This window comes from Rhinolophus sinicus, linkage group LG15 (genome assembly GCF_036562045.2).
Source record: "Rhinolophus sinicus isolate RSC01 linkage group LG15, ASM3656204v1, whole genome shotgun sequence".
Taxonomy (NCBI): domain Eukaryota; kingdom Metazoa; phylum Chordata; class Mammalia; order Chiroptera; family Rhinolophidae; genus Rhinolophus; species Rhinolophus sinicus.
The window spans coordinates 38,608,074-38,623,973 of record NC_133764.1 but is presented as its reverse complement, the minus strand read 5'-3'; the positions used below and the strand labels follow the sequence as shown (position 1 = coordinate 38,623,973).

General features: G+C 56.7%; 1 protein-coding gene across 1 annotated transcript; it reads left to right on the top strand.

Annotated features, from left to right (window-relative positions):
* The first annotated feature begins 4,375 nt into the window (after positions 1-4,375).
* LGALS3BP (galectin 3 binding protein) lies at positions 4,376-13,238 on the top strand. Its single transcript, XM_019735596.2, has 6 exons — positions 4,376-4,724; positions 6,434-6,506; positions 7,260-7,451; positions 8,151-8,282; positions 9,672-9,924; positions 11,871-13,238. Exons 2-6 carry the CDS (start codon positions 6,455-6,457, stop codon positions 12,913-12,915), a joined length of 1,674 nt encoding a protein of 557 aa, XP_019591155.2. The 5' UTR covers positions 4,376-4,724; positions 6,434-6,454; the 3' UTR covers positions 12,916-13,238.
* Positions 13,239-15,900: the final 2,662 nt, after the last annotated feature.

The following is a 15,900-nucleotide window of genomic DNA, read 5'->3' as shown; positions in this document are numbered from 1 at the left end:
AGTAATGGCGTCTTCTGGAGCCACAGAGCAGTTACCAAGCCAGGAAACTGACATTGCTGGCAGCACTCTAGCCACCAGGCAGCCTGTTGGACGTCCCAGACAGTGCAGTCAGGCAGCAAAGGAGTCATTCAGTTTACAGGAGAAAGAGGAAGACTGTATTTATTTACCAGTGACAAGATTGAAGGGGTAGAAAAACCTAAGAAATCTTCAAAAAATAACCACTAGAACTAACAGGTGAGTTTGGCGAAACTGCAGAATGCACAGTCTGCATACAGAAATTAATTTTATTTCTATATAGCTGCAGTAAACAATTGGAAATGGAAATTTTTAACACAGTGTCATTGACAATAGCCAAAACAATACCAAAAACCATGAAATAGGTATACATCAAACAACATTTGTGCAAGATTGATATGCTGAAACTATGACACTGATGATAGAAATCAAAGAAGAGAAATGGAGCACAGCATGCTATCTTCATGGACGGGAAGACTGTTTTGAGAAAGAGGAAATTGAAGGACTTATACTATCTGACTTCCAGACTTAGTATAAGGTTCTAGGTAGTCAAAACCGTGTGGTATTAGCATCAGAACAGGCATGTAAATCAATGGAACAGAGAAGTTTCCAGAAATATGTATGTATTCCATATATATGTGGTCAATTGATTTTTTATTTTTTTTACAAAGGTGCCAGGGTAATTCAGTGGGGAAAAGACTGTCCTTTCCATAGAGTTGAGACAACTCTATTCTATATGGAAGTTAATGAAACCCTTGTCCCCCACCATACCCACAGTTAACTCAGAATAGATCGTAGACCTACATGTAAGAGCTGCAGCTACAAAACTCCTAGAAGAACGCATAGGAGAAAGTCTTTGTGACCCAGAGTTAGGCAAAGGTTTCTTAGCTCTGAGACCAAAAGAATGACGCGTTGGGCTTTATCGAAATTCCTCTTCAGAAGACACTGTTAAAAAATGAAAAGGCAAGCTGCTAAAGGACTTGTATCCAGAGTCCATAAAGAGCTTATACAACTCAGTAATGAGACAAACAACCCAACTAAAAATGTGCGTAAGGTTTAAATAAACACTTCACCAAAGAGAGTGTACGAACGACAAGCACACGGAAAGATGTTCAACATCATTAGTCACTAAAACTACCACGAGATGCCACTGCATCCCCACCAGCATGGATACAGAAAAACTGACACTACCAAGAACTGGTGAGGACCCAGAGCCACCTGAAGGGTCAGAGTAGGAATGTGGAATGGTTCCTCCACTTTGGAAAACAGTTTGACAGTTCCTTAAAAAGTCCCATACGTTTGCCGTATGAGGTCAGACAATTAAGTCCATAAACTCATCCTAGAAAAAGTGCTACACACCTCACTGCTGACTATCACTATGGTCACCTTCCAAGTCCTCCCCTTGGGAAGCTATGCACCGACACCAGCGCCTAGTCCACCCTTCAAAGCAATTCTGGAACTCTTTTTCTGGAACGGCCATCAGAGCTGTCGTCATATTACGCTTGATGCCCTGAATGTCATCAAAATGTCTTCCTTTCAATATTTCCTTTCTCTACGTGTAAAGAAAGAAGTCACTGGGGGCCAGATCAGGTGAGTAGGGCGGGTGTTCCAATACAGTTATTTGTTTACTGGCTAAAAACTCCCTCACAGACAGTGCCGTGTGAGCTGGTGCATTGTCGTGATGCAAGAGCCATGAATTGTTGGTGAAAAGTTCAGGTCGTCTAACTTTTTTCACGCAGCCTTTTCAGCACTTCCAAATAGTAAACTTGGTTAATGGTTTGTCCAGTTGGTACAAATTCATAATGAATAATCCTGATACCGAAAAAAAGGTTACCAACATCGTTGCAACAAGTTCGTGAGCTTAATTGTCAGACTTCGTACGACCCACTAATACTGTCCCTAGGCATTTCCATGAAAGAAATAAAAACTTACGTTCACACAAAGACTTGTCTCCAAATGTTCTAACAACTGCTTTCATAACAGTCCAAAACTGAGATGACCCAGACATCGTCCGTGCGTAAATGCACCAACAAATCGTAGTTGGTCCGTGCAGTGACCACTGCTCAGCGAAAGTGAACCAAATGACAGATATTCACAGTGACATGAATGAATCTCAGAAGCATTGTGCTAAGTAAAAGTAGCCAGATACAAAAGGCTACATACTGTATGTGTCCAGTTATATGAAATTCTAGAACAGGCAAAGCTGCAGTGGCTGGAAGCAGGTCGGTGGTTGCTGGGATGGGGGCCGGTGGAGGAGACTGATTGCAAAGGGGCATCAAAGGGCATTTGGGACAGTGAGAATGTCCTGTGTGTTATGATTGTGGTCACAGTTACCACCTGCTATCTTTTGTCAAGGCTCATTAAATCAATGCATTTCATCGTACGGGAATTCTGTATCAAGCCAGTTTTTAAAAAGAAAAGTGTGGTGTCGGGTGAGGGGTGGGAGATGAGGGTAAGGGGGATCAAATCTATGGTGATGGAAGGAGAACTGACTCTGGGTGGTGAACACACAATGGGATTTATAGATGATGTAATACAGAATTGTATACCTGAAATCTATGTGATTTTACTAACAACTGTCACCCCAATAAATTTAAAAAATAAATTAAAAAAAAAAAAGTGTGGTGTCTGGGACTTTCATGCTCCTTATCACAAACGAGCCACTCCTATCTGGGAGTGGCCACGTTCCCTTTATGGGAGTCAAAGGCCGGTGGAAAGGCCTTGAGACACCCCCACTCCCCTTGTCACCATCCAGGGATCCCCTGACGAGATCTCATTCTGACATCTTTCTTGCCTGGACGCGAAGAGCTTTTCCAGGACTCTGGGGCTAAAGATTCCGCAACTTGAATTTTGAAGCATTTCCACCAACCCCTCCCGAAGGACTTCCTCTTCTTTGGCCACTTATTTGGGCACAAATCAGTGGAGACAATGAGAAGTGACAATGCTGGGGTTGCTGCGTCCCTAATCTGGTGGGATTTTAAAACTCACCAGTCTCTTTCTCCAGTTCTATTTCCAGCCAACTGGGTACCCCTCAAACCTCACATCCTGAGCAGAGTCATCAGATGTGTGACCTTGGGGCTGCCTCTCTTGGACTGTGGGCCGCCAGGGAAGGGGTGTGTCTCCCGCAGGGGTTCTCAAGCCTGGCTGCACATTGGAACCCCCTGGAATGCTTTAAAATGCCAATGCCTGTCCCCACCCCAGCGATTTAGGGCTTCATGGCCTGGGCACTGGGAGTTTGTGAAACTCCCAGGTGATTTGCATGGACAGCCCAGGTTGAGAGCCGCTGGGCTAGTGACCTGGGGACATTCTAAGCGATGACTCTCATCCTAGAGCTTGGGATGCAAATGACAGAAGCAAAAAGAGGACGTTGACCTTTCATTTAAGGGCTTCACTTTGACCACGGGCCAGCTGCTCACACCAGGGGATCACACCACAGCATCAAGACCTGATTTCCTCCATCCCTCAGCCCTGCCCCCACCTGATCCTCAGCTGGGGTCTCCTGGGGCACAGGCAGGGCACCCCGGGCCTCAGCAGCTCCAGGCCACCTGTTCCCTGCAGGGCCCTCTCCATGAGTCTGAACCTGACTTGCTGGCTAGCTGGGATCACAGCCTCTCCCTGACACCATCTGTGTGGCCAAGGGTCAGACCCGGGGGACCCTGATGCTGGGAGCCACACAGCCTGGGAGTGAGGGGGGTGCCTCCCCAAGGGGAAATCGAGGTGCTGGCGTTCTGTTGGAGGAAAGGGAATGGTGTGGGGCGGGTGGAACAATGTGTGTGCACACTAGGGGTTCTGTCCCCAGCCTCCCTGGGCTGAGACTGAGAGAACGGCCGTCACTGGGGAGTGGGTGGCATGCTCTGGCGGTGACAAGTGCAGCCTCTGGGGTCATTGCTTCGTGTGGGTACAGCTCCTCCACTCACTGGCCTCATACCTGGGCGTATTGTCTCATCTCGGAGACCCTGTTCCTTGGTGGCACTGGGCGACCTCAGGGGTGTAGCCCCTCTGTGAAGTCAAGCCTGTCGAGAGCTTAGAGCTTAGACACGAAATGAGCAGCCACCCCAGCAGTGTCCACCCAGCTGGCAGTGAGCAAGGTTCAGGAAAAGGCTCCATTGTTCTGTGGGAGCCCGCGGTCAGGGCACCGGATGCAGACCCAGCCTGCCACCCTCTGCTCTTCTTCCTGCTGTCCTCGTCTCCCCTCCCGCCCCCTGCCCGCCTCTCCCCTCTTCCCCTCCCCCCTACCTTGCCCTCCCCCTCTGCCCTCCCCTCCCCTCCCCTCTCCCCTCCCCTCCCCTGTCCCCTCCCTTCCTCTTCCCTCCCCTCCCCTCCCCTCCCCTCCACTCCCCCAGGGCTGGCTCAGCTTGGAAGATTGTTTAAATTCAGCCTTGGCTGTCGGCTGTTTTGCTCTGGTTTTCTGCTCTGGTTATCAAATCAGCCAGCCTGCCGCCTTGGGCTGCCGCCAGCCCCAACACCCACAGTCAGAGCAGAGAGGAAGGAGAGGAGCCCCAGAAGCCTTATGGGCAGCCAACCCCAGAAGAAACCTATGTCATGTGGTTTCTGAAAATCGAAACCAGACTCATTTTTCTGAAGCATTATTTGGGACCAGCCTGACCACTTTCCACACTGTGAGCTTTCTGGGTTGACCGTCTGCAGAGGGACCCTGCAACAGGAAGTTTGGAGGTCCCAGGACCGTCATCAGTAGTTGCCTCAGGCAGGTAAGCTATGCCTCTTGCTCTCAGGTGGGTGTCCCTCTCCCTACACTGTGTCATCTAGTGGGGGCCAAGTCTCCCTGTTTGCACCCAGCTGGGCATCTGGTGCTTCTCCTGGGCCCAGGGACCATCATGGTTGCTCTCAGATCCATAAGGTCTTTGTGTACCGTTGGGCAGGTTGTTCACTGTACAAGGACACCAGCCAAAGTAGCAAGCAGACTTGGAATTCAGCCCAACCCCCTCTCTGTGGTCTGCATATCAGCCCTGGGCCTGTCCCTGCCCAAAGGAAGAGCACCTTTTTCTAATTTGCACAAAAACACTCTGGGCCAGGGGCTAGGCACGCCCATCCCAACTTCCCATAGGAGGGAATCAGGCAAAATGGGTGCCACAGCCACCAAAGGGCAGTGACATCTGCATACTGTGCACCAGGTGTCCGACTCGCCATTTTTCCGGGGCCCTGACTTCCGTCCAGGGTGCATAAAGCAGCTGTGGCCCTGGGACTGCAGCAGGTACCAACCATCCTGGTTTGCCCGGGACTGAGGGGTGTCCCGGGATGTCGGACTTCCAGTGTTAAAGCCAGGACAGGCCCTGGCACACAGATGGTTTGTCACCCCAGCCCCTCAGGCACCTAGCTCAAGCTGCCCTTAACTGCTGTGTGACAGGGCCACCTCTGGGCTTCAGCTCCTGTCCCTGGAAGGCGGGCTTAGCAGTAAGGAGTCTTAGCTGTGCCTGGGAGCAGTCCTGACACAGGGTGAACACAGGCCAGAGTGCCGGGCGCAGGGCTGCCTCAGGGTCGTTAGGCTCTGACTTACAGGACGCAAGTAGTGGGGCCTGTCACAGGTCACAGGATGCTTCCTAAGCCAGAGAAACAGTGACTGACTGCTGGATGTGAGGGAGGGGACACGGGGGGAGCAGGGTGGGGTGAAGAGGAAAAGCTAGCAGCAGGAATTACACAGAAAATGGGAGAACTGGATGCCCCCACCCCTGCCCTGCTCCGCTGAGTCTCCGCAGTGGCCCCCAGCCTCTCCAAGCCTCTGCTTCTTGGGCACACTGACCTCCTAGGGGACAGTGCCAGGTCCACACTGAGCCAGCTCGGCAGGTCCTCACCATCCTTCTTCCTGCCCCACCCCCACCCAGCTGCGCAGTCAGGGACCTGGCCCCAGCCTGACCCCTCTCACTGCTGTCCATCCCTCCGTCACCAGCCGGATTTCTTGTGGCCTCCTGATGCAGCCTGCTTTCATTTCCCTCCCTCCCAGTGCTAACATGGCCCAGAAGTTCTTCTTTCAGTCTCTGGGCTCTCCTGCAGTGGCTATTGTCTCAACATAGAGCCCCACCCTTGGCAAAGCTCACTAGGCCCCTCCCTATCTGAGCCCTGCACACCTGACCTTCTCCCTCCCCACCTGGCCCAACTGACAGCCACGTCCAGGGCCTGGTTTTCTGAGATGGGCTCCTGTCCCCACCATCCTTGCTGCCTGGAGACACCCCAGCCCACCCCGTTTATTTGGGCAAGTCTTACAGGGCTTTGGAGAGACACCTTTCATATGCGGTGAGGGAGTCCTGCTGGGGCGCCCATCACCCTCACTGTCTGCTGGAGCAGGGACCCACCCACCTGCCGCCCTCCGCAAGGAAAGTCTGAAGGATGGAGGATGGACCAGAACTGGTCCCAAGGGCTGTCCAGCTCCGCTGTCTCACTCTGCCGCCTCCTTCTCCTGCAGGACGGGCTCCCAGGCCAGGCCATGGCCCTGCCACGGCTACTCTGCATGTGGCTCCTGGTTGCAGGGACTCACGGTAAGCTGAGCCTGGAATGGCGGGAATGCTGAAAGCAGCTCTCCCTGCCCTACAGGCTTAACCCCTCCTCGCAAAATGTCTAGGAATATTCTGCCCGGCCCTGGGTCACTGGGGTCGGCTCAGGTTTCCTCTCCTGCTTGAAGCCCCGTTTGTCTCAAGTCATGTGGCTTTAGGTCCTGGGGGCGTACCAAGAAATTCTCCATTCCATCCAGTTCCCAGAGGGACCAAGTAGGAAGGGCCCATCAGACCAGCCGAACACTGGGGGCCCTGAGGTCAGTGACCTTTGGACACCGACTCCAGAGTCCTGGATGCCTGTCCTCAGCTCTATCTACCCCTCAAGGCCCAGGAGGCCTTCATCAGCCTGGTGACCCCACGACAGCCTGCTGCACCCCAACTGAGAATTGCCCTCTGACCCTGTCGGTTCCTGCAGGGGCTGGGCCCAGGGAGTCAGCCAGCTGAGTCCCAGAAGAACAAGTATCAATGGAGCCACAGGCTCCAACCTGAAAGACAAGAGCAGGCTCGTTTATCCTCTGTGAGCATGGGTGGGGTGCCTTCCACCCCTCCCCAACGGGCGACCCCCTCAAGGATGGATGGGGGCGCTTTAAACCTATTTGTCCAGCAGTCGCTCCTGTTGGAAACTGGACTGCTCCCATGAAAGCACACAGCCCCGGTGAAGGGGGCGGTCGGTGGCGGGGGAAGGAGGCCCCCGCCTTTCCTGCCGCTGACCTTCGCATTCCCTTGGGAACCCTGCAGGTGTGAAAGACGGTGACATGCGGCTGGCCAACGGGGATGCTGCCAACCAGGGTCGCGTGGAGATCTTCTACGGAGGCCAGTGGGGGACAGTGTGTGACAACCTGTGGGACCTGACCGATGCCAGCGTCGTCTGCCGGGCCCTGGGATTTGAGAACGCCACCGAGGCTCTGGGCAGAGCCGCCTTTGGGCCAGGTGAGCCTGCCCGTCCTCGGCTCCTCCAGAGCAGCGAGTCCCAGGGAGGAGCCCTCACCTGAGACCTGGGACAGTCGCCCTGTCCCCTCAGCGCGGGCCCACTCTGAACACCAGGGTCTGTGCTGCAAGGCTCTGCCGGCCTGGCTCACCCACGCGCTGCTAGTGGCCGTGACGAGTTTCTTGGATGTGTCATTCAGGAGCTCAGCTGTGGCCGCTTCCTTCGACCCAGAAGCTCCACTCCTGGGAATTTATCTTCTTGAAACAATTTCCCCCAAAAGAAGAGTCTGTGTGCAAGAAGATTTCCAGTGACACGGAGGCTGTGGTTCCAAAAAGAGGGAACTACTCTAGGTTTTCAGCCGCTTGTTGTCCACGAAGCAGACAGGCTTTAGGCTTTATGAGAAGGCAGGCTAGCGGGTGGTCTGAGTTCACAGTAAATATCCGAACCCACACTCGAGCAGAGTCACCTGGTTGTATCTGGTAAAAGACGTCCACAAACGTGGACACACCCCGGAGCGGAACGCGAGTAACACAAAGCTGCTTCAATGGCACGGGTGGCAGAGGGTTTGCCATTGCTGTGCAGTGAATGTGACTGTCCTTTGCTGGCTTCTCAGGGGAGCAGCCCCATTTATGGGGCCGTCCTCCCGCGGCTGAGAGCCCCGGCCCCCACTCCAGCCTCTGTCCTCCCCACTGTCCCACCAGGAACGGGCCCCATCATGTTGGACGAGGTGGAGTGCACGGGGACAGAGCCCTCGCTGGCCAACTGCATGTCGCTGGGCTGGCTGAAGAGCAACTGCAGGCATAATCAGGACGCCGGAGTCGTCTGCAGCAACGGTGAGCGGGCCGCCCCGTCCCGAGCCCCCCGTCCCCAAAGACTTGGGTCCTGTGGATCCCAGGATGGCATTCGTGCCTGCTCCCCCCCCCCACTCCCCCTGCCAAGCGCACATACCATCCGAGCAGATCACACACCTGTGCACAGGTTCGCAGGTGATGGCGGTGGGACAGCCTGCAGGTCTCACCATCGCACAGTGGATGGTGCTCGCTGCCCTCTCCGGGACCTGCTCAGAAACGCTCCATTTACCCTGATCCTGCGACAGTGAGACACATTCCAGACACACATGAAGTCCGCACATGGCAGGCTTCTCTCTTTCACTGCCAACATTTCATTTTTGCTACTTCTCCTTCTGGAATGCACTACACGGCGCCTTGCGTGCTCCAGCAACGTACTGCATGTGCTGGGATATTTCTGGATGGCTGAAAGGCCAGGTCACAAGCAGACCAGCCCCCCTCCCGACTCCATCAGTCGTTCTAAACAAACCCCCCCCCCCCAGGCTGCTCTGATTTTTCAGTCCTTGAGTCTGAATTTTACCGTTGTTCTTTGCTCTCTCATGTCCACTTGTCGCTTCTTCCTGGGCTGGCACATGGGCCTCGGGACATGTGTGGCCCCTAAGGCCTGGAGGGCACAAAGGACAGCCAGGGCGTTCACACTGTGACAGAGTGAGTGCTGGGGAGGGGTACAGGGGACGCACCTGGGCTGGGGAGCAGAGCACAGGACAGGAAGCACCTCTGGTGGGAGCCTGGGAGCCCGTGGTGAGTGGAGACCACAGGGAGGCCCTGAGAGCCTGGGCTGTGGGGAGGAATGGGTGCTGAGCCCACTTGGTTTAAATGTCGGAATTCAAACCTATCTGTGGCAGCAAAAGTGCGTGGATTCCGTCCCCAGCGAGGTCTGGGAGGGGTCAGAGGAGGCGAGTCCCCGAAGGAGGCTGGTAGCGTTGCCAAAGGATCCTGCCTTCAGAGTGTCAAACAAGGGAGGAGGGTTGGGTTTCAGAAGGTAGCACCTGGGTGATCCATCAGTTGTTGGGTTGGGATTTTAAAGGATGGGGCCTCAGGCTCTGGAAGTCCACAGCTCCAAACCCCCTTCTGAAGGTGCTGCCTGAATTTTGGGGAGAAATGAGCTAACCAGGGTTGTTTGACGGATGTAGGTTGGGAGCATCTGGGCCACGAGGGGCAAGGGCACCTGTTTTCCAAGCTGGGTCTCCCTCGTCTCCCCAGGAGCCTGCTGAGTAGATAAGTAAGGCAGGGACATGGCCTCAGTGTAAGGGAAGAAATTGGCTCCAGGGAGGGAAAGTACTTCTGGGTCACAGCGAGTGAGTGACAGGCCCGATGCAGGCCCGTGAGCCTGGCCCACCCCCAACGTGGTGCATTCCCTCTGCCCCTCCTTAGAAACCAGAGGTATCCACACGCTGGACCTGTCTGGCGAGCTCCCTGATGCTCTCGAGCAGATCTTTGACAGCCAGAGGGGCTGTGACCTGTCCATCAGGGTGAAGGTGAGAAACACGGAGGAGCTGCATCTGTGCGTCCACAGGCTCATCCTGTCCACCAACCCTGAGGCCCAGGAGCTGTGTAAGGAGCCGGGCAGCACGGTCACCATGGAGGTGGACGCCGAGTGCCTGCCTGTCGTCAGAGACTTCATCAGGTGAGCTCCTCGGGGCTGCGGCCTGCATCCTGCATCCTGGGCAGTGTCCCCAGCTCCGCCCAATTGCCCTGCTGGGAGGTGGCCACTCAGTCACCACGGGGGGTGGGGGGCTCCTCAGGGCTTGTGTTCTGAAAGCATTGACTTCAAGAAGCGATTGTATGTATTCAAAGTGGTCCCCTCGTTCTTACCACCAGAGCTTTATGTGGCTGAAAGGGACACTTAGGAGAAAACAGATGGCAATTAAAACAGATTAAGGTGGTTCCTTTCCGGCCAAGTGTAAGAACCTGTCTCTAGCCTGTGCCCTCCTGGTGGGATGGAGTCTATGATGTGTCTGAGATGAGGCCCCCGGCCCCAGCGGGATCAGTGCCCTAACGCAAAGCTCAGGGGTGCCCTCTTTCTCTCCGTCTCTGTCTCTGTCTGTGTCTTTCCCTGCACGGCAAAGAGGCTGCAGTGAGCTGGGTGTCCTGGCCTCTTGGCCCTTCCAGGCCCCTCAGAAGACCCTTCCCCATTGGGCCACCCCTCAGACTCTCCCCTTCCCTCTGCCCCGCAGCCACACACAGCACCCCTGTGCAGGCTACCATCAGTTACCCCCTCGCCAATTCTGTGGCTTCTCAGGGTCACTGGCCCCTCCCCCACCCGGCCTACGGTCTTCTGGGTGTTTTCTTCTCTGATGGTGGGGCAGGGCCAAGGGGACATTGTGACCCCTGTTCCCACCTACTTGGGGGCCTGCTTGAAGCTTAGGGGTGGTCAGGTGCACAGGGGCTGAGAGGACACTGGCTGGGGTGGCTGTGCAGCCACCAGCGGCCTGGGAACCGTCCCCCTCAGGCCTGACATGAGAATTAAGAGACAGAACAAAAACGTGCTGCAGTATTCTCCCTGCCTTTGTCAGTGCCCTTTGTGAGGCCCTGGCGCGTCCTGCGATGAAAGCAGCAGTGCCCAGGAGGCGTGGGCCGCAGGCTGAGCCTCCTGGCCCTGCAGGCTGCAGTCCGCCAGTACCAAGCTGGTGGGTGACTGGCGACATGACGACACTGCGGGGGGCCCAGCTCCTCTGGGCACAGGTCCGGGCCTGCAATGTGGGGTGCCAGCGCTTCCCGCTGGGGACACAGTGGGTGGCAGGTCGGGCTCCCTGGAAGGCTGTGTTTGAGAGATGCCACCCAGCTCTGAGTCCCTGTGGCCCTGAGGAGACTTCGGTTCTCCCTAATGGCAGGACTCCACTTGCCTCTTCCCAGGAGACGGTGACAGGCCTGGCCTGGCCTCCCCCTCCAGGCAGGCTCCCTCCACTCACGTTTTCACGCAGCCAAGTGGTTCCTGGTGGCACACTGCCTGACATGGCGAATGGTGCAGACTAGACTGGTGTCACCTACACAGGCTCACGATTGGCAGGGAAACAGACAGGAAGAAACCAGGGGCAGTGCCCGTGTCATGGGGCACAGGGCAGTTGCTGGGGCAGGAAGGGCACCCATGGACCCCCAGCAGGGGACCGAAGGGTCCTATCCAGGGTCATGACAGCGGGAAGGAAGGCAGACCCTGACGATGCCTGGCATTGTGGGTCCTGGAGCCCAGGGCCCTGTGGAGCCCGGGCTCAGAGCACCAGCGAGGGCGATAGCAGTGATGACCAGGGACTGGAGACCAGCAGGTGAGGGCCCCTCTCCCAGCCCAGAGATGAAACTTGGACCTGCGGGACCCTGAGACCCACCCAGGTGTCAGTGCATGTGGCAATAAGCAAACTTGAGACTGGAATGTGTGTTGACCCAAGACATAAATCGGGGGCTGGGGGGACTGAATACCTCTTGAAATCGCTAGCACCTGGGGTGTCGGTGGGTCAGCAGCCAACATGGACAAAATGGTCCTGTCAGAGAGGCGGGCCCGCAGCCCCTGGGCTCACCGGCTGCCCTGCGGGGTGGGGAGCAATGGCACCAGCGCGCCTCTCTGCCCCCGCTCTCCAGGTACTTCTACTCCCGAAGGATAGACGTGTCCCTGTCATCAGTGAAGTGTCTCCACAAGCTGGCCTCGGCCTACGGGGCCAAGCAGCTGCAGAGCTACTGCGCATACCTCTTTGCCATCCTCCTGCCCCAGGACCCCTCTTTCCAGACGCCCCTGGACCTCTACACCTATGCACTGGCCACCCAGGACCCTGTACTGGAGGAGCTGTGTGTGCAGTTCCTGGCCTGGAACTTCGAGGCCCTGACAGCGGCCGAGGCCTGGACGAGCGTCCCCCCAGCCCTGCTCCAAGTCCTGCTGTCCAAGAGCGAGCTGGCCGTGCCCAGCGAGCTGGCCCTGCTGACAGCTGTGGACGTGTGGAGCTGGGAGAAGCGTGCCAGCCACAGCGAGATGGAAGCCATGGTGGAGAAGATCCGCTTCCCCATGATACTGCCCAACGACCTCTTCCAGCTGCAGTTTAACCTGTCCCTGTACTGGAGTCACCAGGCGCTCTTCCAGAAGAAGATTCTGCAGGCCCTGGAATTCCACACCGTGCCCTTCCAGTTGCTGGCGCAGTACCGAGGCCTGAACCTCACTGAGGACACCTACAAGCCCCGGATTTACACTTCGCCCACCTGGAGCAGGTCTGTCACACGGGACCCCTATAACCATTGGTCTGACCCCTACCAGTCCTTCCAGACGCCACAGCACCCCAGCTTCCTCTTCCAGTCCAAGCTCGTCTCCTGGTCTCTCGTCTACCTGTCCACCGTCCAGCGCTGCCGGAACTACGGGTTCTCGTGCTCCTCAGACGAGGTCCCCGTCCTGGGCCTCACCAAGTCCGGCTACTCGGATCCCACCATCGGCTACGAAAACAAAGCCCTGATGCTCTGTGGGGACAGCTTCGTGGCAGATGTCACTGATTTCAGGGGCCCGAAGGCCATGATCCCCAGCGCCCTGGAAAACAACGGTTCCAGGAGCACCTCCTTGTTCCCTTGCCCGGCAGGGTCCTTCAGCAGCTTCCGGGCGGTCATCCGCCCCTTCTACCTGACCAACTCCTCAGGTGTGGACTAGACAGGGGCTCAAGGTGGCCGGGCGCACAGAAGCCAGGCGCCTCCCAGCCAGCTCCCCCCAGCGTCTCCGTCCTTGACCCCCTTCCTCTCTGCAGCCACCTCCCACAGCTGGCCAGCAGATGTCCCCCTGCTCCCACTGATCTCTGAGCTTGAAGAAATTACTGGAAGGTTTCAACCAGTGTTCACGCGGATGCTGAGAATTCTCAGTTCTCCCACTGCCAGGCTGGTGTGTCAGGAAGTGACCAGACACGAGTGTAGTGGCTGTTGGACTTTCTCAGTCCTCTGATATCCCTTGTCTGAGATCATTAAAATTGCATCATGGTTCCCAAGTTCTCTCGTTCACACGGAAAGGGGGACTGAGTCCGTTCTGCACTTGAAGTTGGCTGTGCCGGTCCTGGGGTACGGTGCACGAGCAGCCACAGCCCCTGTCCTCGCCAAGCTACTGTCTAGCAGGTGCGACAGGCGATCGGGAGTACACATACTGGGGTAATTAAAACTGGGGCAAGGGGATGGAAACCGGAAGGGAGGGTGTGCGGTGGGAGCGTCGGCTGGGACCCCTCAGACTGCGCTCTGCAGAGGAGCAGCGGGTGTGGGGAAACGGCGGGAGGGTGTGGTCCGGGTGGAAGGGCCCGCAGGTGTGCAGAAGCTTTCCTCCCTAAATCCCTGCACATGTGCACAGGGGTGAGGGGCAGAGATTGTCACGTCCGCACTGTTTGCAAGAGTGAAAACTTGGAGACAGTGTAACTGCCCACCAAGTGCCTGACCACAAATAAGACTCCCAGGACGGGGTAGGTCAGAGAGAAGGATGTGCTGGAAGGATCCTGGGCGACACACGGAACCGAGGCAAAGGCAGGAGGACCAGGCCTGGGGCCTGGGGGGCGTCCTGGTAGAATGACACCACTTCAAGGTGTCATTCCGGGCGCTGAATGCCCCCCGCACTGAGAGCAGGGGCAGGAATTCTAAAGTGTCCCCCACGCTCAGGCACAGGGTCCCGAGCAGAAGCATCTGGTTGGCCGAGCTCAGGCCACGTGCCTGCCTCTCTTGCGAGGGGCTGAGAGAACAAGCATGTGAACTATTTCGGCCTCAGGAAGGGGGCGCGGCACAAAGCTCACCCATTGGGAGGGAGGTTCCGACGCTGGGCAGCCAAGATGGCTGCGCTCCCGCCACGCATTCCTCTTCCCCACCAGCTTTGCAGAAACGAAAGCGGAGACATGAATTCTCCGCCTGATCCAATGAAGGGGCCCCAGGCGCGAGGCTCCGGATTTCACACCCAGCGCCAGCCCCGCCATCTCGCTGCGTCTATGGCGATTCCTCAGCATTTTTTCAGTGGATCGTTTTATTGAAACCACACTGTTGACCACCACCAACACCACTGCCAGGCACAACAGCAGGTAAAGGAAGGAAACAGAAAAACTGTTCCTGTAAATATGCAGCCGACTCAGCAAAGGTGGCACCGTGGGTAGAATTTAGTCTCATTGCAGCAGTTAGAATCTCTCTTCTCCTGTCCCCTCCGGGGTCCCCTGCCAGCAGCCAGCACCTTGACAACCAAGAGATGGACCTGGTCAGGGAACCAGAATCTTCCTTCCGGAGGGCTCTGAGCCCCGTGGCTCCTGCCCACAGGGAAGGCTGCAGCCCTCCCGGGAGCCCCTGGACACCCCCCCAGGAACCACTCGGGGTCCTTGCATCCACCTTGTACATCTGAGTGGCAGTGCCGCTTCCCCGACAGTTAGGGCCAGCCAGCCCAGGGCAGCCCTCACTCACACCTTCTGGGCGTACGTCGTCCTCCAGACTAGATGCCAGGTTTAGCTTCCGATTGGTGGGGTGTGGAAGTGCCTCTGGGTGGAGTTTCAGGGACCAGGAGCGAAACATTCACCCCGTACTGCTGTTCCAGGTAAGGGAGGACCACACATGGGCCACGCGCTCAGCACACGTCTCAGACTGGAGTGCAGGGTTGGGTTGGGTTATTGTTTGTTTGGGGAAGGGGGTGGTGGTGGCAGGAAATGATTTATTAAGGACTCTGGAAGTAGGTTCCGGGGTGGTTAGAAGGCCATTGACATGTCGTCAGACCCGGGTTGCTGTCATCCTGGGCCGTAGCGCTTGTCCCAGCCTTCCTATTCATAAGCCACTTTTGTGTCATGGGCCACTCACATGGCAGTGCACTCCTGGCCCTCGGCACCTGCCTGAGCGGGAGGCAGCTCGTGAGTAACACCGAGGGCAGCCTGGCAGGCAGGGAGGCCCCACCCAAATCGACAGTATCCTCCGACGGGAGGCGTCGCTGTGAGTAACTGCCGGGGAGCCAGCTGCTCACCTGGGCATCACAAGGTGCCAGGTGAGGGCTCCGGGCAGGTGTCAGGTCACATTAGCCCTGGTGACAAGGCCAAGGTGAGCACTTGCAAAGCCCACCTGGAGAGCCAGCAGGCCCTTGTGGCTGGAGACGGGCAGAGTGACCCCCCGGAGCAGCCCTGCTGACCCCATGAGGCGAGAGCCTGTGCTGCAGGGCGGGCCTTTTGGTGAAGAGTTGGTCCCAGGACATAAATGTCCTCGTCCTCTGTGACCATCCCAAGAGCCCATCCTCCCTCTGACTCCTTCCCCCCGCGGGTCCCCTGCTGTGCCTTCATGTGTCAGCAGCACCCCTGGGAGGAGCCAGGGGAGCCCCGTCCTCTCTGCCACACTTACTGGTTTGGGGCGCACTTGACTGAGGCCCGGAGCATGTGACCCGTGTTCGTGCTTCTGCGGGGGAGGGGACTCATTGAAAACACTGCATCAGGCAGGCCACAGGAGGTTTTTAAATGCCTCTTCCTGCTACTCAGCCCCACACACGTTGTGTCACCACAACGTCCTACCGACATGCCCAAGGGTCCCTGAAATGCCTGGAACTCAGGTGACTTCCTTGTGCCCCACCCATGTGGCCCCCGGCGAAGGTGGGGCCCTGGGCCTCAGTGAGAGAGCTGGACAGAAAAGGTTTGATGTGGCAGCAGCTGATCTT

Bases quoted from the DNA above. Each gene is read 5' to 3' on its own strand.
- LGALS3BP (XM_019735596.2), top strand. From the start codon at position 6,455: ATGGCCCTGCCACGGCTACTCTGCATGTGGCTCCTGGTTGCAGGGACT. The intron at 6,507-7,259 runs GTAAGCTGAGCC...GGAACCCTGCAG, and splicing joins CCTGGTTGCAGGGACTCACG to GTGTGAAAGACGGTGACATG. The intron at 7,452-8,150 runs GTGAGCCTGCCC...CTGTCCCACCAG, and splicing joins CAGAGCCGCCTTTGGGCCAG to GAACGGGCCCCATCATGTTG.